We start from the raw sequence: 26,836 nt of genomic DNA, 5'->3' as shown, positions 1-26,836 counted from the left end.
CATATATTCAAGTAAACACTACGGGCCCCTGCAAAGATGATTTCCACAAAGTATCCGTCTCTTGAACCAATTGGTTTCATTCAAAAGATCCGGAATAGAAGCACAAGTAGATAAACTGTGGCGGTTCTAAAACACTTGAAAGCTCCCGGATGACGCAACCCGTATTTTAGAACAGCCACAGGTTTTTCACGAAGCCGAATGCAGTTATTTATGAAAAAAAAAATGTATTATGGTTAGTAAAGACGTCCCTAGCCTAAAAATGCAATAAAAAAAGTCGACAATTTATTTATTATTATAAATAACTGCATCCGGCTTTGTGAAAAACCTGTGGCTGTTCTAAAATACGGGTTACGTCATCCGGGAGCTTTCAAGTGTTTTAGAACCGCCATAGCTTATCTACTCACATGCGTCGCGATGTTTTGAATAAACGACAACAGTTGTACAACCTATGGTCCTATATCTATCGAGCAAGCACAACTCCAGATAGCAACAGACAACTTTAAGAGAATACCATTTAAACATATGTTATTTCAAGTAATATGTTATTTCATAAGGTCACGGCGAAAGTGCTGACATTCTCACTCTTCTGAACATTTTTAATGCGCGAGACCGTGGTATTTACTTGAATGCGTGTGACAGCGTCTTCGCCGTCGGTCTATGTCAAACAATGCATGGATCATTTTCTATATCAAAATTATAGTTAAAGTCGTAGGTAGATTCACGTCAATAGTATCAAATTTATTGAAATTCTGCGAATAACACTTTGTCCGCGCTCTCGTCCACGCTTGTATATGAACTAGCCGGTAACAAATACGAAAAATCGCTTAAAAAATAATACAGTTTTTAGTGAATCACTTGAGCAAAAAATACATACACATACATACAAATGTATAGTCGTGATAATTTTGTGAGCATTTAGAAAAATTTAACAAAGGCGTTTGAAAAACTGAAAAAAGTTAGCAATGAAAAGTCATACAGACATCATTTCTTAAAAAATCGGAAAAATACAAATATCGGCATACAATTTGAATAACTAATACAAATTTACCATAAAATAAATTTAATACTTTGGCTATTAATGATTTATTTATTTTAAAAAAATTATATCTATACAATTATAGTGACAATAACTATAATTTTATTAGGTAAAATATAAAATAAACAATGACGATTTTAAGGCGATAGGGGTGAGTCTGTTTTGAATAATTTTTGTCTGTAAATAGTGCAAATTCAGCTTGATGAATGGATATTTTTTTAATAATTCACACCTTCTCGGCTAGAAGTGTACAGATAGAGAGCTTAATTACTTCACCTTTACTAGATATTAGTCGGTTTCTGACTGAGATTTACAGATTAGATTAACAGATTAGCCCTTGGGGAAATCTCGAAGGAAAAACAAGCACAATTTTAAAAGACGATGATTCGAAAAATTATCATAGTATTACGGAATATAGACGCTTCTAGATACGCAGTCTCCTGTATGAGCTTGCAGTAATTGAAAATTCTGAGGAATAGCGTGTAGGTATGCAACTCTGCTGGAAAATCTTTCGTTGAGAGCGAATTTTAATGTGCAGCTTGGGAAACCAACATGGTGTAGACAACGAACACTATTGTTAAATAATAAATACTATTTTGTAAGTACCCACTCTTAGCTAATATCAGTTTGATAGCTTTCGGAAAGTAAGATTTATCATGTTCTTTCAACTATGCCCATGTCCATTAAAAGCGATAAATCGTTCCAAAGATACTCGCAACATATACACACACATTCTTCTTTCTAAAGTCAGCAAAAATAACATTTGAATCGCTTTTTAAGCAGAATTGTTGCATCTTGTCTGCTAACTTTCTATTTCATTCCAGAGATATTACTAATGTCTGCTTTAAAATCAAAAACACTAATAATACCAATAGCGACTAACGATGGCGCCACAGTATGCGCACACTGGGCTGCCGAGTTTATAGTAGGTATATACTTGAGTAAAAAACTGGATTACTATTATTGGATTTTATCGACGAATTCAGTGTATCCGGCGTCCTCGTAGTTTGTCAAATCGGCTACTGTATGTGATATTTTGTAATAAGTTTTGCATTGCCGTCGGCTTCGTAACATTAAAAATGCCACCTACCATTCAAAATGGAGCTGCGAATCAGAGAACCGCCACAAGACCCACGGAAAAAAGGTAAACACTGTAACTTAACCTGTACTCAACTAAATTTTACTCTTACCAAGTGTTATTATTGTGTTTGTTCACGATCTTTTAGAGTGGAATTGATCTGCAAAGTGAAATATTGCAACACCCTGCCCGACATCACTTTCGATCCCAAATTTATTGCGTACCCTTTTCAACCAACAAGGTAAGCTTTGGTAAACTTTTGGTTTTTCTCGATTATGAATTAGAATTTTTACAATCTGTCATTTTTGTGCAGATTTATTCAGTACAATCCAACTACTTTGGAACGTAATAATAAGTATGAAGTACTTACTGAGCATGACTTGGGTGTGGAAATTGACCTGATAAACAAAGATATTTATATTGGTGATCCCAATGCTCAGTTAGATCCAGCTGATGAAAAGTTATTGGAAGAAGATGTTCTCACACCTCAGGATTCTAAAAGATCAAGACATCATGCTAAAAGTGTGTCGTGGCTCAGGCGTACCGAGTACATCTCTACAGAACAAACAAGGTTTCAACCGCAAACCACTTCTGACAAAGTTGAAGCTAAAGTTGGTCATAATATCAAAAAGCATTTCAAGGTATGTTTTTAACTATTCAATTCCAATGATTCTTCGATAAAATATCATTAATAATTTACCTTTGTTACAGGAAGATACTTTGTACATGGACCGTGACTCTCAAATTCGAGCAATAGAGAAAACATTTGAAGACAATAAAAAACCAATTGAGAAACATTACAGTAAACCAAATGTACATGCTGTTGAAATATTTCCAGTTTACCCAGACTTCAAGGTACTTTACTTTATTTTTATATATTTGATATTTCAATAATAATACAAAGGTCATGTATTAAAATTTATTCTTTTGTGTTACAGCTGTGGAAATATCCATGTGCTCAAGTTATATTTGACTCTGATCCAGCTCCTGCAGGTCTTTCTGTACCAGCACAAATTGAAGAAATGTCGCAGGCCATGATTCGGTTAGTATTTTACATTATAGTCATTATTAAATGAAGATTTTTATATATTATAATTATCTTAACATTTCAGGGGTGTGATGGATGAGAGTGGAGAACAATTTGTAGCTTACTTCTTACCATTGGAAGAGACACTTGAGAAAAGGAAAAGAGACTTCTGCAATGATATTGAATATGCAGAGGAGGAAGAGTATGAGTACAAAATGGCTAGAGAATATAATTGGAATGTCAAGAATAAAACTTCCAAGGGTTATGAAGAGAATTATTTCTTCGTTGTTCGCGATGATGGGGTAAGTAAACTGTATTATTATTGTCGTCATTCGTATACTAATAGAGACGTTAAAAAAAATTTTAAGTGAGAACATTTTTTATTTTATTTGAATTCTCCATATATTTTTAAATTTTAAACTTATTTATATGGATTTACCCTAATAATTTTGTTCAGGTCTATTACAATGAACTGGAGACTCGTGTAAGACTGAGCAAGCGACGACAGAAAGTTGGACAGCCACTAAATAGCACTAGACTAGTTGTACGTCATCGAACAATGACTGCACCCGAATTTAGAATGCAACGGTACCGAGAGAAGCAATTGGAACGACCTTGTGATGAAGAGGAAGAAGAGGAAGAAGAAGAGGAGGAGGAAGAAGAACAAGAGGAAACTAAAACTCAGGAAGACAAAAACGAGGAGGAAAAAGGTTTGTTTATCACAATGCAAATTATGAATAAATATATAAAATGTCAGTTTTAATAATAATGACATTATCCTTATATTAATTTTACTAACATCCCCAGAAGGATCAGACAACGAGCCAAACGACGAAACACGCGAAAATAGCGGTTCCCGAGCATCTTCACGTGCATCATCCCGAGCTTCTAGCAAATCTCGCTCACGCTCACCGTCGAAAGCTCGTTCTACACGTTCAGCTCGATCATCACGATCAGTTCGGAGTCAGTCCAAATCGCAATCTCGATCACGATCACGTTCTGGCTCGGGTTCTCGTTCTCGATCGGGTTCGCCAGCCAAATCGCAATCTCGTTCGCGTAGTGGTTCTCCAGCGAGATCGGGTTCAGGTTCACCAGCGAGGTCAGGTTCAGGTTCACCAGTAAGATCCGCCTCGAGGTCTTCTGCCAAGTCCAAATCAAAATCCAAGTCAAGATCAAGATCGAGGTCTGCTTCAGGTAGTGGGAGCGAAGCTAGTGGCAGCGGTAGTGGTAGTGCTAGCGGTAGTGGCAGCGAGTCTGGCTCCGAGAGCGAGTAAGTTGTATCCCCTTTTGAGGATCAGCTTATGATTTTATATCGCGGACTATAACTGTAAATCTTCTATAAGATTTGTTGTAAAAGTAGCTTAACGTTCAGATTGAATTTTGTAAAAAAAAAAATTAAAGGAAAAGATTAGTTTAGTTTTAGTATTCAGTTATAATTCAGTGTTGAGAAAATTGGTTACGTAGACGTGTAGATAATTTTTTCCTTTTATGTTGATTATGTATGATAATTCTCATGAAATCGAATTGTATTTAACGTTTAATAATACGTTTTGACACTTTTTATTTTATTCTTATTAAGGTAGTACTATAGCCATGTACATAGTGTCTATGCAAAAAAAAAAAAAATAAATAAGTTGAACAAATGTAATAATACGGGATTTTTATATTAAAACAATGATTATTTCTACTGAAATGATTCCTATAATTGTCCGTGTTAAAAGTACAATTTTTTAATAACAATCACATTGGAAAGTCAATTTCAAACTTTGCATACATCTTTATCAATATAAACATTAGTTTTAAGACTAGTTTCAAAAAATTTTGATTTTTTTGAGTTTACTATAGTACTACTTTACGCCTACTTATAAAATGTAACATTGAGATCTTTGATCAATCAGCGTCTCAAGCGAATATTCGCGAACCATATGATTGATAACACTATTAACTGATAGCGATTTACAGTTAAGTGTTAAATTCTTGCTAACGTGTATAATAAAAACTAGTAAGACGTCTAATCTATAAATAGAAAGATGTTTTATTTGAAAAGATTACAAAAAAAAAACGAGAAAAGCAATAAATGTTTATAGTTGAAAATTGATTTGCTAATCCAAACACAAATTTAGAACACAATCAATAGGGCACTATTGCTACATTATTGTACTTATGACAAATATGAAAAATGAGTTTATTGATCTTGTCCACCTTTCAAGACAAGCAGACCCTTAAGACGGTGAAAACTCCAATGAATCGATACTATCATCGTTCTTTCATACTTATGCTATACATATTACTTCAAAATTAAAGTTCGATTAGAAATAAATTATTTATATTACGAACACTCAATTATGAGTATTACTTTGGACCATAGACATATGTGGTTAATGGCAAAGTCATATCTAACGAATATAGTATTGGTAAACACGGAAATCTCGTGGACAAATCCAGGAATTCTACATGCCTGTGCATTATAAGCTGGTTCGTATCAATCGTTAATGAGATTAAGATAGTTGGATGGACTGGTTATCAACGTATGTGCTGCAATTTTCGAAAGACATTAAGAATTTCGACTAGATTGTGAAATTATTATGCAGAAATAAAGAAGAGATAACTAAAACGGTCTAATATCACCACCAGATGGATGATGTACGTATATAAAAGCACAATTTCCATCTAAACGAAAGATATTTGTCATATTTGCTTATAAATAATTTGCGATGGATATTAACAATAGAACCTCGAGATTGAGATTCCAAAAAAGTAACTCAAAATAGGATGGCTCAATGGATAGAGCATCAGGACCCTTCCATGCGGGAGGCTTTGGTTAGATTCCCAGCAAGCAATGATTTTTTACAAAAAGCAAATATACCTAATTTAACAGCGTAACTCTGGCAGTTTGGAATTAACATCAAGCTATACGTCCAGTAACGGGGGGATCGCCGTCTTTTGGGATTCTACAGAGGAATTGACGGCAGGAACATCATGTAATATTTTTATTTAAGCCTTTTCCATGGCCTAGAAATACCTAAATATTAATAATAGTAAAAATTCCTTTTCATATCGCTTACATCTACTTTTTATTTCATTATCTTAAAAACTATTCATATTTTCATTTACTCTACCCTATTTTCACTTCTACATCCTTATATTTTTACCTTTTTATTGTGTTTATTATGTATACATATCTATGACACTTACATTTTTACATTTCTTACATTTTTTTTCTTTCTTCCTAATCCTTTTCGAGTCTTTAAAGGGAGCTGTCTCCCTTTTTTTACTCTGTGTACCTGCATGTATCAGACAATAAATAATCATGATGATATTTGGTTAATGACTTAAACAGATTTTATCTGATCAGTTTAGATAGTTCCATCATAATGTTTTTTCTTTGGAATTTCTATGTACGTCCACGGAAGCATTCTTCAAATACCTTTGTTCTCTCGATTAATTTTGATTGATTTTTCCATATAATTGACAAGTATTCATCTAGAAAAACAAACCAGAATAATAATAAAGAATTGTATTCAATATTTAAACTCCTGGCCACTATACTTTTCTCAAAAAGTAAGACTTAATACAGTGTCGGGTACAGCCAGATTTCATAGCTATTTCATGCTTACTCGCAAGTATGCCGCGACCGCGACACATTATTATATTTACGTAGTGAAAAAAAAATCAAATGAACATCAATAAGCTGCACGAAATCGTGTTTATAATATGTTTTAAATATAAATTTTAGACAAATAAATTCAACGCTCAACGATTAGCATTCAAAAATGTCGTCTGCTCGTTATAGTCGGAAGCTCGAAACTGGCGCGCGCTCGCAGTTGCGCTTGCCGCCGTGAGAATGCTCTCTGATGTTTCGTTTGTGAACTGCGAGCACTGAGCAGTTTTATAGCCAAGATTGCGTCATTCCCGAGTTAGCCGTCGCAACGTTATCTTGTGCACACATGGTAGCAACAGCGCTTGGCTCATAAAAAAGAAAGGAAACGTCAAACTTGTCGTGCTTTATTGCGAAATCAGCAGCAGCAACCAGTCTATAAAAGAGGTGAGTTCGATTGCGCGGTATTTTAGCTATTTTGCTTTCAAGATTTAAGTAGTTTAGCAGAAGGAGAGCACGAGAGAGCCTACAGGTTCGAATCTCTCTTTCTCGGCTCGATTCGTGGCAACCTTGCGTTATTTATCGTTTTTTTTCTCCGTGACGCTCGCACGGTAAACAGCGAGTAGTCAAGTCAATTTTGGCTTTATAAATGATAGTCACGCACAATGAGGTACGCACATAATAATCATAAAGAATCTCTATTGCGTTATGAACGATAGTTTTAATTATATTTTATCTTGAAGAATGCGTGTGATAAGGTGTCGCAGGTATGTGTATGTGTGTGTGTGTGTATGTATAAAGACGCGTAACGTGATTTCTTAGGGTATTAGTTATATACCGTCAGATTATACTTGTAGAATTATTTTCTCGTAGTTATACAAATTGACCTAACGTTCTTTTTTTTTTCTTAAATTGTGGTGTAATTTTGTGCAATATTCATTCCAGATGCCTCCAGCAAACAAAGAGAACAAGAAACGGAGAAAGATACTGTCCGAGGAGGATGAAGGTGATGAGGACTATAGAAAGAGGAGAGACAGAAATAATCAGGTAAATATGCCAGTAATCTATTACATAAATTCTAATCAAGTATAGTAATATTAAATACATTACACATATTTATAGGCTGTTAAAAAGTCCAGAGTGAAAAGTAAGATGCGCACCCAGCAAACGTTAGAGCGAGTGCACCAACTCAAAATAGAGAACGAATTGCTTGAGGAAAAGATTAAAATGCTTACAAAGGAACTTGGCTTCCTTAAAGATCTTTTCTTGGCACATGCAGGTATGCACACATCCAATATTCACCCTATTGCTTGACATAATACTGGAATACGAGCTACCCACTAAACTTGCAGGTTCTAATATACATTCTCCAAGCCTTCAGGATGTAGACCTCAATGCTCTTCTGGCGGATGACAACAAAACAGATAATGCAAAGAAGTCGTAGAGAAGCTAATGCAGCTAAACATTCTCTGCACCATTAGAGAATGTGAAATGGACAATCTAATTTGAGCGCATGGGGGAAATTGCCATTGGATGGGCGCCAGTGTGACAAGTGACTGTGAATAAACGAAATAAGCAACAACAGAAAAACAGGTCGATCAACACACACACGCACATTTCGTGCCGCGGCGCACACTGATCGTTGCGATTGCTTTACTCCACAAAAAAGCAAAAAAAGAACACGGCAAGAAAAATCAAATCAAGGACACGCTACAGGCTCTCAGGATGGTATCCGACACACGAAGGCGTGATTATGGAGCTTGCAGCTGCCTCCTTGTTACATTAATTCATAAGCATTTAGTCTTAATATTACATTTGTAGATCGCCTTTTCAATATTTTGTACAAATCTTAAATAAAATGTATCTATGAAAGAAGAAGAAAAAATGGCGAAAAATCATTTATCCACCGTACATACGTATATCTCTTGTTTCACATGTAAACGCGGCTTAGCAAGAATCGATTTGCCGTGCTGGGCAGTTACTGGTTAGATGGGCGGTTGAGGGGGGGGGGGAGGGCTTGTCAGTAAGTACACTAGTAGTAGTGTCGCGGCGACTGTGCTTTCGAGAGTCGCGCGGCGCGAGAGCGGAGCAGAGCAAGAGCAGCAGCTGCGCCATGGAGAAGGTAGGCTAGGTGCGAGGCTAAAAGACTGGCTGAAGTCGAACCGTGTCTGCAACTTTGGCAGCCCGGAAGGCGGGGCGCGCATGCGCATGCATGTGAGAGATAGCTCGTCGGCGAAGGCATTCGTACTGAGGCCAGTAGCTAGAGGCAGAGCAGCAGCAGGCTGCACGGGCTGAAGCCAGGCAGGAGGCACCGCCTGTGCTTGTGGTGTGCTCTCTCGAGTAGTAGTTCCTCATCTCTTTCTCTCGCTTACGTTCGGTCTGTCTTTCACTCGGTTTCTCGGGTCGTGCTCTCTGCTAGCTAGCAGACGACTTGAGAGAGGACGGACGGACGACGACATGCTGCCGAGAGCTGCTTGTTGTTGGCTGCAAGTTGCTGTTAGAATTTAATTGAAAGCTGGGTGTGCTCGCGTGTGTCGAGCGAGTGTAGCTGTTGTGATAGTTGGTGATACCTACGGACGACCGTACGGCGGTCGTATCTGACAGAAGAAGAAGCGGAGGAGAGGAGCGAATCGTCGCAAGAGGAGAAGGAAGCTCGTCGGGCGGGCGAGAAGATCGCGATAGTAGCGAAGCCAAGTGCGAGAATAGAGCTGCAGTTTGCAGAGCTCGAGCACGGCAGAAGTGAATAGTGCGACGGTGGTCATAGCAGCAGCAGAAGTGTTGTCGGTGGTGGTGGTGGTGCGTGTGCAAGTGGTGTTGGAGGCGACCAGCAGTGGGAGAAGTTGGCGAGCAGCAGTCGAAGGGTGGCGGAGGGAGGCGGAGGCGCTGCTGCTGCGGGAGCGAAGGGCGCCGCGGTCGGCTCTGCCTCCGAAGAGGAAGACGAGCAGCCTCAGCGGCAACCTGCACCGGCGGCGCCGCCTGCTGCTCCCGCCGCCGCTGGTGGTGCTGCTGCCGAGGAGGCGGCGCCCTCGCTCGCTTGCCTCTCTTGTGTCATGGGGTGCTTCGGCAGCCAAAGCAGCAAAGCGAGCCAGGATGATACCAAGAATCAGAAGAGGCGCTCCGACGCCATCACACGACAGCTGCAGAAGGACAAGCAGGTCTACAGGGCCACCCACAGGCTACTATTGCTTGGTACGTGTCTCTCGTTCTTTCTCTCTCTCTCTCTCTCTCTCTCTCTCTTTCTCGCGCTCATACTTGCGCAGACACACACATACACTCTCTCTTTCTCTCTCTCTCTCTCTCTCTCTCTCTCGCGCGCGCGCGCGCGTTGTATGTAGTATTTTTAGACTCACGTCAATGTGTGTCTGTGTGAGAAACTCTGCGGCTGCCTATACAAGCCAGTAAGCAGCAGCAGCAGAAACACACATACACACTAATGCACATGCATGCACAAAAGTGGTGACGTGCATTTCTATCGATTCGATGATTTTCTTTTTCGACTCTCGCCTCTCTATTTCTCTCTCTGTGTTTTTTGACCACAGGTGCGGGCGAGTCCGGCAAAAGTACAATCGTCAAGCAGATGAGGATACTCCACGTGAACGGCTTCAGCGAGGCGTAAGTCGAGCATTCACTTACATATACGCACGTACACCCGCATAAGAGCAAAGCTCCTCGCAAGAGAGAGATCAAAAGCGTTTGTTTATTTTGTGTATATACCATCGTCGTCGCAGTCATTGCGATCGCGGAAAAATTCCTAGCACTTTATCTTGCGCTCGCCTCGCGAGCTCCGAGACGTGCGCTTGTATATTAGCCTCTCTCTGTCTGTCTGTCTGCCTGCCTCACTCTCTTTCTCTCTCTCTCACTCTTTCTCTTTTTCTCTCTCTCTCTCTCACTCTCTCTCTTACTCTTTCTCTTTTTCTCTCTCTCTCACTCTCTCTCTCACTCTTTCTCTTTTTCTCTCTCTCTCACTCTCTCTCTCACTCTCTGTCTCTCTCTTGCGATAAGAAAATTTAAGCAAGGTGAAATTACAAATTATAACAAAATTTATTGTTGCTGCGCGCTGGGGCGAAAACTCGTTCTTTCTCGCTTTCGCAGGGAGAAGCGTCAGAAAATCGAGGACATTAAGAAGAACATCAGGGATGCTATTTTGGTGAGTTATTATTTTTCTTTTACGAGTGTTCTTTGAAGTTGGAAATTTAATCGTGTTGTTATATTGTTCGCCCGTTGTTTCGCAGACGATAGTCAGCGCCATGAGCACCCTGACGCCGCCCGTCACGCTCGAGGATCCGGTACACCAGAGCAAAGTCGACTATGTACTCGACGTCTCGTCTTCCCCGGACTTCGATTATCCTCCGGTGAGTCTTTCTCTCATACGTCGTCGTCGAGTCTGTCTGCCTACCTCGCAAACGTGCAAAGTGGACGATGTTGGTGGTGACGATGATGGTAGTAGTGGTGGTGGTGGTGGTGGTGGTGGTGGTGGTGGTGGTGGTGGTGGTGGTGGTGGTGGTGGTGGTGGTGGTGGTGATGGTGGTCGTGGTGGTCGTGGTGGTGGTGGTCGTGGTGGTGGTTGTGGTGGTGGTGGTGGTCGTGGTGGTGGTTGTGGTGGTAGTGGTGGTGGTGGTCGTCGTCGTCGTAATGGTGGTGATGCCATATAAATTTGCTCATTACGGAACTGCAGAGTAGACGCATGGCAAAGACGTATCCCGTTCATGCATTATCTTTTTATATTCTGAGAAATCATTCTTGCTCCGGTTTTTCATCCGACGACGATGACGTCGACGACGACGACGACGACGACGACGACGACGACGACGACGAAGGCTGCTCCCGCTATATTTATGCGTCGAATATTAATATTGTAAAACGTGCCTGTCTGCGCGCATAGTCAATGGAAAGTACGAAGAAGTGCTTCTGTTCCGTCCGTGATACTACTTTTAGCAATCCTTCATCGCGCAGAATTTTCTAAGAGCACGCGTGCCATGCTTCTGCATAGATCTATATACGAGAGAGAATTAACCATCCGGGCAAATTGTCTGTCTGCGCGCATTGGCAATTCAAAAAAGAAAAGGCGGCTTGCAAAAGATGAGCCTTCTAGAGAGAGAAAGAGAGAGGGAGAGAGAGAGCACATAGAGCTTTGAAACACCGGAAGCAACCAATTCTCGCTTTTATGATGCTATGTATGTGCGTCTCTCTCACTGTTATTCCATCGTACCGTTGTCGCGTATCGGCTTTCTTGCCTTGTATACTGTTTTGTCTCTCTATACATACATACTCCAGGAATGCGCTACTTTATCATGTTTACATATATGCATATTGCTTTTGCAATGCCTAATGAGTTAATTTTTTTTTTTGAACAGGAGTTTTATGAATTAGTCGAGGCCTTGTGGAAGGACCGAGGCGTGCAGCAGAGTTTCGAGAGGAGCAACGAGTATCAGCTCATTGACTGCGCCAAATAGTGAGTCTATCTGTCTGTTTGTCTCCTCCCCCTCCCTCCTCGTTATTTCATTCCCTCGATGCATCACTCTCTTCTTTAAAATTAACTCGCGTTCGTTGATTGAGATGTCTATTCGGGGGCGGTAGACGGCTAAATATAACTGCAGCTTTTAAAAGTTAGCTTGATTTATGTCACTGGAAATATCGATTGCGGAGCTGACTTCCCCCCCCCCCCCCTCTCGCTCGACTACGAAAGTCTTCGAGGAAAGATTTCCTCAGGGAAATTATCTATTTCTTTCCCCTTTTTTGTTCTCTCGTACAATGTCGCGCGAGTTACGATTGGATTTTTGCCGAACCACCAAGTTCAACGCGAATACGCACGCGCGCGAGGGCGACGTTTTGAATGCTACGGCCGAGAGGACTTTCTTCCGTTTATTGCTCGAAAATTTTTGGCGCGGACGCGTGCGCGAAATGACAATGCTCCTGAGCAGAAAATTTCCTTGTTTACGTTTCACCGAGCGATACTTTAGAGTCCACTTTCCACGCGCACGCGCTCGCGAAAAAAAAAAAAAAACAGAAGTATAAGAAAAAGGAGAGACAGTTCAATTTCGCGGAGTTTCGACTGAAAATTTGATGCATCCGAACGCACCCTGGTGCTGGTCACCTCCGATCGCTCGAGCGCGTCAGAGTAGATCATTGAAAAATGAATCGCATATACGCGATCGATTTGTCGCTCTAAAAATAAATCGTAACGCTCCCACGCATATGGTCGATGACCCGCGTTGTCTCTCTCTCTCTCTCTCTCTCTCTCTCTCTCTCTCTCTCTCTCTCTCTCTCTCTCTCTCTCTCTCTCTCTCTCTCTCTCTCTGCAGTGTTGGCTTTGAAGTGGCGGCGGCCTTCGATTTGAATTTCGGCTCTCTCTCGGTCTCTCTCGCTTGCGCAACATCGTCGTCGACGGAAACGAAGTAGTTGCCTCGCGCGCGGAGGCTTAACGAGATAATCGTCGTCAGCATGTGACTTCGTTTCGCGCCTCCCGCCATCTAACTACTACTACTCGCTAATTACGCACAGCGCGACGAGCGACTATTCTTAGGATGAATATTGCTTTTTCTTCTTTCGGTGAACGTGGTTCTCTTTTTTTTTAACGCGCGTTATTTTTTTGCACAAATTCATTATTAAGGGTTTGGAAATGGTTTGTTTTGGCGAGGTATAAAAGAGTAATGGTAAAATATATATCTTTTTACTTATGTTTCGAGCAAACTCACGCTTCTTCTGCGGAGAATGTAACTTTAATTAGAGAGAGATAGAGTGTGAGAGGAGAACGTTATCGCTTTGTTTCTGTTTGGCGCGAGAAAGAAAGAAACAGGTAGTGAAAGAAAAAAGTTTCACTCGCTAATCATTCATTCGGCGTTATTTACTTCAATGATTACCGTGTGCAGGTTGTAAAAGTGACAGACAAGCCATCTCTCCTCCAATTGATCTTAATTAATCATTGGTAGCTTTGGTAGCTTAAAAGCTCACCCGCGAAGGCGGAGCGCGCGCGATAAATAATTTCGAGTTTGCAGTGCAGAATTTCCCCGTTCGGCGAAAAACACAACGCTCCGGTGAAAAGAGGAAGAGAGAGAGAGAGAGAGCGAGAGAGAGAGAGAGAGAGAGAGAGAGAGAGAGAGAGAGAGCCGCGTGCACGTGCGACCAATTTAAATTTTGATTTGCGCAACCTTGCGCATCGCGCGTCGAGTTTCCGAAACGTGCCGAAAAAACGGGAAAAAAGGTCAACGTCATGGCATATTTTTCATGCTTGGAAATTTTCTTCAATGAGCAGATAGATAGATAGATAGATAGGTGGAGAGAGAGAAAGAGAGAGAAGGAGAGTGGCTGCTGCTTGGTTATACAGTCTATAAATAGACGGGTTGTATTTTAAGAGTCGAGATATAAAGCGGCGCTAGTGTTGACACGCCACCACCGCTGCGATACAGGTTGCCGCCCGCGCTATCGCCCTTACAACAAAGATTAGCTCGTTCCTATGAAGACAGAGGCATCGATTTTTCGCAACGAGAACTCTTCTCTCCTGTTCTCTCGGCTTTTGCACCGATGACGAGTCGTCGAGGCGGTGCTTATCCTCGACGCGGTGCGTTTGAGCACACGAGCGCACGTGGTTTTCGAATAAATCGAACAAAAAAATCTTCATTACTCGCGCCGCTACACGCCGTGTATCTCGCTATTTTTAGATAGCAATTCACGATTGTTATTTTTTTCCTGATAAAATCGATCTAGGCTATATCGAATAGATAAAAGTTTTCAAACCAGCGTTACGCTTTCTTTCCATTTCTTTTCTTTCTCTTTTATTTTTATTTTATTTTTTTTTTTCAATTTCACCTTGCAATTACGAATCGCCTCGCAATTAGTTTATCCGCGGGGCAGATAACGGAGCAGACGACTAAAAATAAACGGAACGCCGATACTCGCGCGCGCGGACGAATCGACTATGATGAAAAGGGGAAACGACATCAAAGCCCGAAAAAAAAAGAAAAAGCGAAAAAAAAAAACAGTGGCGCGCGACGAGACAATCAATCGCGCGGCCGAAGCGCCAGGGCATGCGATTTATTTTAGCGCGGCCTCGCTTGCAAGACCCGCGCTTCAATGATAATGATGATGATGATGAGCGCGTCGCGGCTGCATGAGTCACGACCGGTGAAAAAAATCTTTCTCGATTTGGCATCGCGCGATACGCGCGCTGACGGCGCTCGAACGGAAAAAAAGAGAGCGAGAGTGAGGGAGTCGAGGGGGTTTATTTTTGCATGCGAACGCGCGGCGGGCAAAAGTTGGACGGGTTTCTTGGAAAAAGTCCCACGCTGCGTACACTCACGCGCACACACGCACATCGAGAATTAATTTTTATAATTTTTATTTCGCATAAGCGCTTTTCGAGGCCTTGAGCGCCGACACTGTCATTTTTCGAGACTTCTTGTTCTTTTTCTTTTTCTTTTTCTTTTACGCGAGATATCTTTTCGTTTTTTGTCGTTGTTGTTTTGAGCTCGCACGGGATATTCGTTCCCATCGGTAAAAATAATCTCGACGTAAAAATAAGACGAGCTTATCGAGGATATTACAACTCGCGTGCCGGGGTGAGAGGATACGTTTCAGAGCGTTACTCATCGACTTCAAAAGCAGCAACGCTCCCTTTCCAATCATTAATCACGCGATATTTCACTTTTACAAAGGAAAGGAAAATACATCCGTGTGAATTTTCAAGGCGCGTCGTTTCGAACGTTTCCGTCGAAGGGCCAAATCTTCAGAGTGGAGCTTGCATAATGTTTCGCGATCGGCTGACGGATGATGTAAATTAACAAAGCTACGTCCTCGAAGGAGATAAGCTACGCAGGCGCACGTCGAAGCGCAACGCAAGAAAAACAAGTAATTGACTCTGTTTCGTTCCTCCGCGCCGAGACGAACGTTCGCACACAAAAAAAAACAACGAAGAATCTTGTTCAACGCGAGCTTGCGAAAGCTCGAGCATCGCGCGAGTAATTAATGAAACGCAGCCTTTCGCTATTCCGAGTATATATATTTCGGAAGAGCGACGTTATATCGCGCTTGCCAAAAAAAGATTTTCAAGCCGTTATTGCGCCACCGTGATACAACGATTCCTTCTCTCTCTCTCTCTCTCTCTCTTTTACTTTTTTTTCATTTCGGCTTATCAGTTTCGCCGTTTCCTTCCTTGACTACTACGCGAGGCAGATAAAAAGAAGCTCGTGCCTCTTTTTTGCTCCGTCGTTCGGCAAGCGTTTTCGTATATTCCGAGCTCTCGAACACATCCCACAGAAACGACGACGATGACGACGACGACGACGACGACGACGACGACAACGGCAAAAAGAAAGCGATCGCGCGCCTCCTTTCACCCCCCGGTTCGACAAAAAACACGGGCGAGCGGGCAAAAAAGGTGTCGTCGCTCGTCTAAATCCATCGGAGCGCAGTCAGCTGTGAGGGCCCTCGCGATCGATCCTCCCTCCGACCCATTTGCCTAGTTCGCCGAATTCCGCTGTACGCGCGTATGCACCACGGCGCGCCCGGAACAAAAGAGTGGGCGAGGAAGAGGAGGCGGCTCGCGGCAAAGGTCGTCCCAAGGAAGCTGCTGGCGCAGGTGGCAGTGACCCATGACCTGGATCGCGAGCGCGCCATAGCCGCGGAGGAGGTCGAGCCGAGCGAGCGATCGATCTCCTCGGCGCGCGCGCACACCCTTTAGGGACTGCCGCGCTGCAGCCGGGATCACTTATTTAGCGAGTCTTCCTGGGGGATCGACGCCTGGATTATTCACCACGCCAGCGTCCAGCCGCTTCGTTTCCCTTCGCCGCCGCGCTCGCGCTTTGGCGCGCGGATTCGACGCCGCGAGAATTCGGAGTCGCTGGCTCCAGCTTGCATCGATTCCATTCACGCCACGAATAGAATGTTTCCCCTTGGCTTTCAGCTTCGTTCGTTACGAGTGAGCATGCAACAACTGGCCGTTTGGTTTTGCCCCTTCCTCCCCTCGAATCTTCGATACTCGTCATTGCGAAAATTCAATTTTCGATATTTATCGGAGCAATGGCACACGAATAAAAGGACTTTTCCGGTGTAATAATAGCCTCTCTCGCATTCAACAATTTATCGATTGCTAGTCTTTCTCGCACCGAAGAAAAAGAGAAGCAAGAAAAGGCATTTTCATTCAAGCCGCTATGTCCATAATTAAAAGCAAGGCCGCGTGCAAATGTATTCGATTCATCAATGGGTACACGTAGACGTTTGTCCCTCTCGCGTGATGCAACGTCGCCGAAATCGCAGTCTTCCGTGAAAATCAAAGAGTCGACGATACGATTCGCCTCGATTCTCAAGCGGCGAAATCGCGATCAGAGCGGACGGGAGCGCGAGAGCGAGTCGACGGCGCAGCAACGAAACAACGTCACGCCTTGCGACGTGCCATGGACCTGAGAAAGTGGTAAACACTGCGAGGTGTTGAAACGTGTGGCCGCCTCTCGAGCGTGCTCTCCGATCGGCGCTCCGTGGAGTCTCCACGCGTCCCCGATCAAACTAAAATTGCGCTCCGTCGCCTCGCTACGAAATGAAAAGGTAGCGAGAGAGAGAGAGAGAGATAATGAAAGAAATGCGATTATTTAGTCGACGCACGCTCCATCACGGATTCCATGAAAACCTCCACTCTTTTTTGCTTTTCGTTGTTCCAGTTTCCTAGATAAAGTAGCCATCGTGAAGCAACCCGACTACACGCCCACGGAACAGGTAAGCTCGCGCTCTCGCTTGTCGCTCGTTTCTCGAGAGAAGAGCGAGGCACCGTTGTCGCCAGCTCGCCAGGCATCGTCGCCGCCATTCGCGAAACGGCCGGTTCTTTTTTCTTTTTTTTTTGTCTTTTACTCACTACTAGATGTACTTGGAGATCGAGCGAGAATGGCGCTGTGTACTTTCGTATTCGCGACGATGCCCGGCGCGCGACTCGAGAGTGAAAAAAGCGATAAGGCGAGACTTTGTCGCCTCGATGTCTGCGCGTCGCCCATTACCTTTTGTCTCCCTTGCAGGACATACTCAGGTGTCGCGTTCTCACATCGGGCATCTTCGAAACGCGATTTCAAGTGGATAAAGTTAACTTTCAGTGAGTACATCGCAGCCCGGAGTCGCGCCTCGTACGCCGAATGCTAACGTCCCTGTCTTTCGCAGCATGTTCGACGTCGGCGGACAGAGAGACGAGCGAAGAAAATGGATTCAGTGCTTCAACGACGTGACGGCCATCATCTTCGTGACGGCTTGCAGCAGCTATAACATGGTGCTGAGAGAGGACCCGACGAAGCTCAGACTCCGGGAGAGTCTGGATCTCTTCAAAAGCATCTGGAACAATCGGTGAGCTTATCGTCGTCTCGACCGGCGAGTTTGCGAAAATCGGGCGCGCTCGATCGAGATCGGCGTCTGGAAAAGCCGGTGAACGCTTTTCCTGTGCGCCGGCAATTTAGCGAGTCGGGCTACACTCGGCCAATCTTTGGCCGGCGCGCGCCATCGACGCCAAGAATTGGAGCACTAATTGGACTGCATTTTCTGTCTCTCCTCTATCAGATGGCTCCGCACAATATCAGTAATCTTGTTCCTAAACAAGCAAGATCTGCTTGCGGAGAAGGTAAAGGCGGGCAAGCACAAATTGGAAGATTATTTTCCGGAATTCGCGAGGTATCAGACGCCGGTGGAGCCAGGCGTCGTAACGGACCCCTCGGAACCACCCGACGTCATACGGGCCAAGTACTTCATTAGAGACGAATTTCTTGTAAGTATCGCTGCCTGTCCCCCTCGCGCGTACGCTCCGCTTCCATTCCAAGCTTCGCAATCGCCTATTCACAAGTGGCGCCAATGGAAGCGCTTCGTGTGACAAGCCGCTATCGCGCCAAGGTGTGGAGCTCGCTCGCTGCACTTGCCGAGCGACGCTCGTCTTCTCGTCTTCGAGTGGCCGTCGTAAATTAATTATAGATTTGTCCGACATAGCTACACGAGAAGTATTGTATGTCTCGCCGAGTTGGCGAGTTGGCGATAAGATTAGAGAGCAAAGGAGTTTTCATGGATTATCATCGTCGTCGTCGTCGAATGTCTCGCGATAACGTCAATTTGGACGGTGCTCGACAAACACACTCTCTAATCTCATTAAGCACTCGAGAGTCTGTTTGTGCGCCGGAAACATTGCTGTTTACATAGAGTAGAGAGCGGAGAAAAAAGGCTCGGCACTGGTGTCGATGCAATAGCAAGCCCAAATGGATTGCTCATTTGGCTTGGCGCGCGATCGCTGATCGTTGCGTTTGTCGTTGTTGCAGCGCATAAGTACGGCAAGCGGCGACGGCAAGCACTACTGCTATCCGCACTTCACGTGCGCCGTCGACACGGAGAACATCAAGCGAGTGTTCAACGACTGCCGGGACATAATCCAGCGGATGCATCTGCGCCAGTACGAGTTGTTGTGACTTGGCAGTCTGCAAGCTGCTGCTGCTGCTGCTGCTACTACTGCTGCTGCTGCTGCTGCTGCTGCGTTCTGTCGCCGTCGTCGCCGACGTCGTCGCCATCGTCACCTATTGCCGGTGTCGTCGTCGTCGTCGTCGTCGTCTCTAGCCTGTAAAAGAGCTAGCGAGCAAGAGGACAAGACAACAAGCAGAGAAGGAAGGAGAATAAGAGAGCTGGAGACAAGTGTGTGTCCTCCAGTCAACCACATGCTACCGCTACTGCTAGCCGTCGTCGACCTCGTCAATCGCGTCCTTATTGTCGTCGTCATCGTCGTCGACGACGTCGTCCGGTCGATGCCGAAGTGCCCTGTCGTCGCCATGAGAGAAATACAAGGGCAAAATAACAAAATAAAAATAAATCATACAAACGATCGGACAAAGTGTGCGCATTCAACATTCACACACACAAACACACACATTTACGCTACAATTTACACGTGCTGCATTCGAGTGTTGATGAATGAATGTGTAAGTGAGAGAGTGAGAGAGAGAATGAATTGTTCGTTGAGAGAGGACTCGTTCGTCGATTATGATGATGCTGCTGATGATGATAATGATACCCTTATTCCCACCCAAAAGTATGCGAGTATTAGATGCTGAATTTACTGTCTGTTTCCCAGTAGGTACAAACACCATCTCCTTAATACACGTAGACAAACGATATAACATACTTACACACACATACACACACACACACACATACACACACACATAGATAAACGTAAAGGAAAAACAAACTTCTCGTCAGAATTTCCGTCGATCTTCGTTTATCGGATCCTTTTTTTACTGACGACCGCTTCCCCACGTCGCGAGCGCGCATTATTACTTTTGTACAGTTGTGACCGTTATTTGTCTATAACATTTACATTCACGCACGCGTACACGTACAAGGGAATCTCTTTCGGTTTCAAATTCATGTACATGTAAACACGACATTAAACACACACGTATATACATACACACGCGTAGTCTCTCAGCTACCACCTTTTTACGAGAAGAGTATTTTGTGAGATTTTACAGTATTTCGAAGAGCGTTTTAATTGTAATAACTATCTATTTGTAAGCTGGCGCTTGCGCAATTCACAACTTCGCTCTTTCGCCATATTATTCTCTCTGATTGTGAGGAACGATATCGACGATCATATGCGTTCGTTTCTCGCCGACTCTGACAATCGAATTCTGTAATGTGTATAAACAATAATTAGCGAGTATATTCAATCAATTTAGTTTTCTCTTTTTTTTTATGATTATGCTTTTTTATCGTTGCCTTGTTTTTTTTATTTTTAATATGTTGTTTAATGTATCGAGTCTCGTTGTTTATACCCGGTGATTTCATCATTCGATCATGGTGCAATAATATACTGTTTTAAATGACGCTTTTTATTCGTCTCTCGTTGGATCGTTAGACGACTTTTATTTTGTATTTATTATTTCGACTCCCACTTCTTTACTCTGTACGGAACGAACGAATAAAATTGTGAACAAAATTTATTGCGGCATTTAGATGCGTACAACCGGTGAAATTTGCTCTCACTAATTGTCGATATCGTTTTCTTTTGTAATGGTCAGTGTGTTGTTTTGTTCTTCGCTTTTCAAACGCAACAGTGCGCAACATTGGCTACATCGAGCGAAAGAGTCAAAGATGTATGTGCAAGCGTCAGTGTGGAAGGAAGACAGCGTCGTTTTATTTTTGTTTGTTGAAAGAGGTTTAAGTTTGATTAATTGAAGAAGCAAAGTATCATTTATTTCGTTGTTTGTTATAATTTTTTCAGAGTATATGAAAGTATCATTGATTTTTACTTATCAATGTGTATATCAAAGTAAATGTTTCAGTTGTTTGTACCTCATTTTACTGTAATAAAAACAGAATCCTTGAGAAAAACAATTATTCCGCATTGTCATGTGATTTGTTGAACCCTTGTCGATAAATACGGAAAAAAACATAGTTATCAACGTCAATTACTGGCACACTTAATGCGACTGAAACATTTACTTTTAGCACACACGCAGAGAAAGATTGCGATTCTTCGATTGTTGTATGAGAAAAAAAATCATTGCAAGACTGTTTTCAATGTTTAGAAACTTTTGAAAGATAACTAAAGAAACCAAGAGGAAAAATCAATAACTTTCCTGTAATTAATCTCGTCACAAATATTTCGCGCAACTTTTTACCGATTCTTTCAAACAATTTTTCATAATTCAGACCACTAAGTTCTCGCTTATACATATATATATTATATAGGAAGATGCGAATTTTTAAGATTGTACATTTCTCTCAGTGTGCAATTTTCGAAGAATTGATCGATAAACAAAGCAAAATAATAATTAAACGAAAAAAAACACAAAAATATAAAACTGAGAGAAGAATAAAACAAAAAACTATATTAAAGCTGTATCGACTAGATAGAAAATGCATAAGTCTCATCCTTCCCTGAATTTTATTTGTTATTGCGTGTTTAGAGAAAAGAACAAAAAAGTAACAACTTATCGTCAAAAAAAAAATTATCACTTGTCGATAGATGACGAGCAACGAGTCGATGCAATGTGTCGATTTGTTTAGATAATTTAAATAGCCCAAGAATACAAAAAAACGACAAAAAAAGACCGGAATATACGACGGGAATCAAATCAGTCTTCGTAAAAAACAAAGTATATATACGTATTATATATAAAAAGCGAGAGAAACAAAAGAGAATTGCGAGGGATGTCTACAATCGAACGACCGCTGCGGGAAAAAAGACAATTAACAAAAATAAATAAATAAATAAATAACCAGCGAGCAAAAAAAAACTTTTTTATAGGTGCCATTTTCATGCGTGTAAGTAGCGCGTCAAAGTATGAATTCTACGTGTATACGAAGGAAAGAGAGTTGCGTTATAATTATAAATAAAGTGAAACCTAAGAAGGACTGCTGCGAAACATATACGATCGTGTTTCTAATCTACTATAGATTGAAACAGAACAAATAAAGAGGCAAAGGTTAAGAGATGGAGGTGGAAAATATTTCATTCTCATTCTGTGATGATTGCATGTTGGTAAAAGGAAGAAAGAGAGTAATAATAATGAAGAGAGAGCAGCATAAAGACGCATTTTGTTTGCGAGTTATTGCGATACAGCCATTTTCATTTAACGCGATAAAACTTTTATTAATTTAAGGAGACACTTATTACACCGGTCATCCCTTACGTTTTTTTAGCGCTGTCCATGAGCATCCAGTTTCGCGTACGCGCAACGTTGATTTGTGCGACAAATAAGTGTCTCCTTAACAATTGCTGTGTTATGAGCAAGAGAAAAAGAAGAGCAAAAGAAGAGCTGTGAGGAGGGATGAAAAAAACGTAATCTAACGAGACGTAGATAACAAAAAAACAGTAAATAAATAAAGTATGCGAGATCCACACGCACTCTCAAGTAATGTATACTCTGCCAAGTTTTGCGGCAAAGTCTCTACCTGTCATTCTTTCTCTCTTCACATACACACAAAACGGAGAATAAAAATAAAAAGCGAAAAAATTACATACGTCATCTTATACACACAGTAAAAAGCTCCCCCCTCTCTCTTTAAATATAAATATATAAATTTAAAAGTTGATGCGCGCGCGAATCAACGCGCGTCAACGATAAAAATCATGCAAAGATCCGCAGTACGATCATTTATATATACGCCCTGAAAGTTAATTGTTTACCTTTGCTTTCGAGAGTATTTTAAGAAGTTATGTGTATAAATTATATGTGTAATTACAAAAAAAAAATGAATAATGAACAATGAGGAACGTTTAAAGCGATTAAATGAACGAGTCGTTCAGTGAATTTATTACACTTTGCAAAACATACACGACATATGAAAGGACACACACACGTACATACTACCTTATATATGTTTCGTATTGTGCAATACCGTTTGATTTAAATTCTGGAGACAGGGATTTCTTTATTTTTTCTTCCGATTGAGTAAAATAGCGCGATGGTTTCTTGGGATAAGAATAATAAAAAGTGAAGAAATCAAAAGAAAGATATACGTCGGACGAGGATTTCAGTGTAAAAGTTATCGAATAAAAAGTTTGATTGAGAGTTTTATTAAAAACTTATATAAGAAACAAAAAAATAACACAACACGTTTATCATTTTTCTGCAAAATCACAGAATATTTTATTGACAAAGAGAAATTCATGAAGAGAGATTAAGTATGTTTTAGACGAAATAAGAGGTTTCGTTTTGCGAAATGAACAAAAAGAAAAAGTTGATTGTTAAGTTTGTTTCCGTTTTTATCGAACGGTTTGATGTCTTCTCAGATATATGAGTTGCGCTTGCGATTCAAGGGCTGCTAACTCTGCTACTACCGGAGCCATTTCTTGGACGTGATCTTCGTAATTCGATCCTGTAGTCATATAAGGAAAAAAAACAACATTTTGTCAATGTCAACAATTTTTTTAATTGCTGAAGTACATACTTTAAGAATTAGGTTAATCAATCTGTTTTTTCTTTTAAAAGATTCAAGAGTTTGATAAACATTACCTAGTCCTACGCGTTTCTCGCCGTACACGACTTTGCCGTCGAAGTCGTTCATTGGCACCTTCATATCACTCTCTATTTGTTGAATTGTTACATTCAAGTGATCCTCTATGTCCGCCAACAACTGCAATCACAAATATTTTATCTGATGTTTTTTTGTTACTTTAATTTACCTGTAAAGTTTTGAAACTGTTCGAATTTATTAATGAAAAGTTAAGTTCAAGTGACTTTCAAAAATTATGTTTATAAATTAATTTTTTATGAAAGGTAAATTTTCATTTGATTTTTTACCCTTGGTTCGTTGTACCAAATACAACAGCCACCTTGCTCTGTGAGGTTTGTATTATGACAATTACGACCACGAGAAGAACACCATTCACCATGATACCACACTTTCTCTGGGACAGAGGATACGAAAGATATAGCTAAACCCATTCTTTCTGCACGACCAACTCGACCAATTCTGTGGACGTAGTTCGACTTTTCGTCCGGAAGGGTCATGTTGATCACTAGCAATAAAAAATACACTTTAGAATCACCAGACAATTTTTATATTTTTGCATAACTCACTGAAAGGTAAGCCAGAAATATCCAATCCACGAGCAGCAACATCAGTACAAATCAAGAATCGTACTTTCTCATTTTTAAAGCACTCTAAGTTGTATTTACGTTCGGGCGGCTTACGATCACCGTGGAGGCAAACGCAAGTCAATTCTCGATCTCCAACTGATTTCAAGTAACGTTCCAAGTTGTCGCAATCGATTTTCGTTCGACAGAAGATTATCGCTCGGTCCATTTTGTGCTCTTTGATCGCTCGAAGACAGTACTCGCCTTTTAATTTTTTTACTGCTTCAGAAAGTGCCTCTGGAAAAGAAATAAAAATGTTGAAAATACGTTAAAACTGTTTTTGATAAGTAATAACTGTAAAATTATATAGGCTTATTGTAATTTTATTTGCCTGCTGATGTTCCTCTAAGATTGTCTCGAGCGTGAACACTGTCAGTTTGCATATGACGCCTAAGATTTTGCCATGTAGTATCCTTCGTTGGATCAACGTTAATAACGACGTGATGAACTGTTTCTGGAACTGCATCCTCTCCTTTCAAATCAACCCAGGTTGGGAAGTGCATAAGCTTTTCCTGCAACGGCACATGTTATTATCGAAACCGATTCTAAACTTCAGCAGAAAAGTATTTGTTCTACTTACGGCCATTTTTTTAACTTCAAAAGCATGCAAAGTAGCTGAGCAGACCACCATTTGAAGTCTCTTTCCATCACTGGTGATTTTAGGCATTTGTCTGTGCAATCTTTCGATCAGCTCTCCATAATTTGCTTTCAATAAACCGTCAGCTTCATCGAGTACGAAAAACCTATTCAAAAAAAAGATAAGTTATTCAGAAGAGTAATAAAGTCAACATTGAAAGGCTCTTGAAAATTACCGGCATTGATTTAGCACGATATAACCATCCTGAATTAATTGATCTAATCTTCCTGGTGTACCAACTACAATGTCTATTCCATGATTTATGACAGTCATTTGATCTTTGATACTTTGTCCACCTACAACTAATACTTCTCGAATTTCTGGATCTTTTAGATGTTTCATAAACTAAAAACAAACAATTATACAATCATTATCAATTTAAAAGAAATTTAATGAACTAAATTTATCTGTATACTTTATGAAATTGATCAAATGTTTGCTCAGCAAGTTCTCTGGATGGCTCAATGACAATTGCCTGAGGTGCATTAGGGGATGGTTTTTCAGGGGCACTTTGACTTTGACTACTGTTGACTGGATTCACTTTGATTTGCTCTTTGGAAGCTGCAGATACTGCAATATAACCTGTTGGTGGAGGATATTTGAATGGTTGTGCTCCAAAATTGAATGACATTTCTGCATTTTTCAAAACTACAGCTGGGTAAAAAGTTTGTGACTTTTGTTGTGCAGTTAATGTGAATGCAGGTCCTAAATCTACTCCATTCTTCCAGAATCTTATTTCTCCTTTATCTAGATCAAGAAGACAACCAATTGTATCGTTCATCCCAAAAGCTTCACCATAGCTATCGAACTGCTTTGAATTTGATTTTTTTCCTGTGCCACCAAATCCCCAGCCAAATTTATCAGTTCCCAAATCCAGTGATGCCTATCAAAGAATGACTGAGATTATTTTCCGTATTTAAAAAAAATAATAAAAAATTAGTATCTTTCTATCATACCTGAGGAGTAGACCAACCCACTCTACACAAACCCTCATCAGTGACAGCAGATTCATAATAGAATTTGCCACTTCCTTGGATTCCTTTAGTGGCTCTACAACCATGCCACTCTTTCTGTTCACGACTTTGACATCGAAGACCATCAGGTGTTACGACTAGAGATCTTCCTCTGTCGTATAAGCTTAGCATCCATGTGGGCGCTAAGTTACAAAATAAGATTGAATAATAATAGTTCACTAATAGGTATAACAATATTTTGCCAAGTAGACTTACATATAGGAGTAGTAGTTTTAGATCCTGTTTTTCCAGATTCTAAATCTTTTAGAGTTTCCCACACAATCTGTAAAATTGGAATACAAAAAGCTCCAGTTTTTCCACTTCCAGTTTCAGCAGCCATTAAAACATCACCACCACCCAAAATTAATGGAATGGCTTCTGCTTGTACATCTGTAGGAAGTCTGAGAAAAAATAATAATATTTCAATTATAAATGTAATTCAAGATAGCTTTTGCTCCAGAAGTTATAACTTACGTCCACTCCATGTCATCAAGAGCTTTTGCTATTTCAGGCTGCACACCCATTTCTGAAAATAAATGTGGGAGTTAATAGATGTTTTAATTTAATATAATAAAGTAAAGTTTAATAAAATTTCGCATTCCCGTGGATATTTCAAGTGATTTTTTTAAAAAGTGCAATTTTTGGAGCATGTCTGAAAAAATGTAATTACGATGTATTTATAATTTGAATTACCTTCGAAAGCAGCCATTTTTTTCAAATAGAAAAAGCACTTATTTCTGAATTAAATTTTACTTGATGAATATTTTATTTCGCTATAAATAAAAATTAATTACTTCGTCTCCTTACTCGTTACTACACTTTGTATCAGTTATTTTAGGTTATAAGTGGAGAATTGCCG

At 41.1% G+C, this 26,836-nt stretch overlaps 4 protein-coding genes across 6 annotated transcripts; 3 read left to right on the top strand and 1 right to left on the bottom strand.

The window, feature by feature from the left end:
- Nucleotides 1-1,955: 1,955 nt before the first annotated feature.
- On the top strand, nt 1,956-5,529 carry LOC131670026 (RNA polymerase II-associated factor 1 homolog). Its single transcript, XM_058945320.1, has 8 exons — nt 1,956-2,180; nt 2,263-2,355; nt 2,428-2,755; nt 2,826-2,969; nt 3,053-3,156; nt 3,227-3,443; nt 3,599-3,851; nt 3,949-5,529. Exons 1-8 carry the CDS (start codon nt 2,116-2,118, stop codon nt 4,413-4,415), a joined length of 1,671 nt encoding a protein of 556 aa, XP_058801303.1. The 5' UTR covers nt 1,956-2,115; the 3' UTR covers nt 4,416-5,529.
- A 1,504-nt stretch (nt 5,530-7,033) lies between these two features.
- On the top strand, nt 7,034-8,639 carry LOC131670053 (CCAAT/enhancer-binding protein gamma-like). 2 transcript variants are annotated; one of them, XM_058945374.1, is made up of 4 exons: nt 7,034-7,186; nt 7,685-7,786; nt 7,862-8,018; nt 8,092-8,638. In XM_058945374.1, exons 2-4 carry the CDS (start codon nt 7,685-7,687, stop codon nt 8,181-8,183), a joined length of 351 nt encoding a protein of 116 aa, XP_058801357.1. In that variant the 5' UTR covers nt 7,034-7,186; the 3' UTR covers nt 8,184-8,638. The 2 variants fall into 2 exon arrangements, with proteins under 2 accessions (XP_058801357.1, XP_058801356.1); XM_058945373.1 differs by lacking the exon at nt 7,034-7,186 and adding an exon at nt 7,220-7,409 and having other exon boundaries at nt 8,092-8,639.
- A 145-nt stretch (nt 8,640-8,784) lies between these two features.
- Nucleotides 8,785-23,395, top strand: LOC131670051 (guanine nucleotide-binding protein G(s) subunit alpha). Its single transcript, XM_058945371.1, has 10 exons — nt 8,785-9,928; nt 10,279-10,351; nt 10,832-10,886; nt 10,972-11,091; nt 12,094-12,191; nt 17,389-17,443; nt 17,737-17,810; nt 17,876-18,055; nt 18,266-18,470; nt 19,009-23,395. The coding sequence occupies exons 1-10, from the start codon at nt 9,790-9,792 to the stop codon at nt 19,153-19,155; spliced, it is 1,146 nt and encodes a 381-aa protein (XP_058801354.1). The 5' UTR covers nt 8,785-9,789; the 3' UTR covers nt 19,156-23,395.
- Nucleotides 23,396-23,428: 33 nt separating this feature from the next.
- On the bottom strand, nt 23,429-26,827 carry LOC131670050 (ATP-dependent RNA helicase Ddx1). 2 transcript variants are annotated; one of them, XM_058945370.1, is made up of 12 exons: nt 26,671-26,827; nt 26,452-26,503; nt 26,194-26,378; nt 25,921-26,120; nt 25,380-25,847; nt 25,140-25,309; nt 24,908-25,070; nt 24,659-24,839; nt 24,271-24,564; nt 23,992-24,209; nt 23,704-23,824; nt 23,429-23,566 (listed from the first exon to the last, which is right to left on the bottom strand). In XM_058945370.1, exons 1-12 carry the CDS (start codon nt 26,684-26,686, stop codon nt 23,454-23,456), a joined length of 2,181 nt encoding a protein of 726 aa, XP_058801353.1. In that variant the 5' UTR covers nt 26,687-26,827; the 3' UTR covers nt 23,429-23,453. The 2 variants fall into 2 exon arrangements, with proteins under 2 accessions (XP_058801353.1, XP_058801352.1); XM_058945369.1 differs by lacking the exon at nt 23,429-23,566 and having other exon boundaries at nt 23,571-23,824.
- Between the last annotated feature and the right edge of the window lie 9 nt (nt 26,828-26,836).

The sequence above is a fragment of the Phymastichus coffea genome, unplaced genomic scaffold, assembly GCF_024137745.1.
Source record: "Phymastichus coffea isolate CEN01 unplaced genomic scaffold, Cenicafe_Pcof_1.1 PCOF00099, whole genome shotgun sequence".
In the NCBI taxonomy this organism is placed as follows: domain Eukaryota; kingdom Metazoa; phylum Arthropoda; class Insecta; order Hymenoptera; family Eulophidae; genus Phymastichus; species Phymastichus coffea.
The sequence above is the reverse complement of the archived record's forward strand: the minus strand, read 5'-3'. Positions and strand labels throughout refer to the sequence as shown.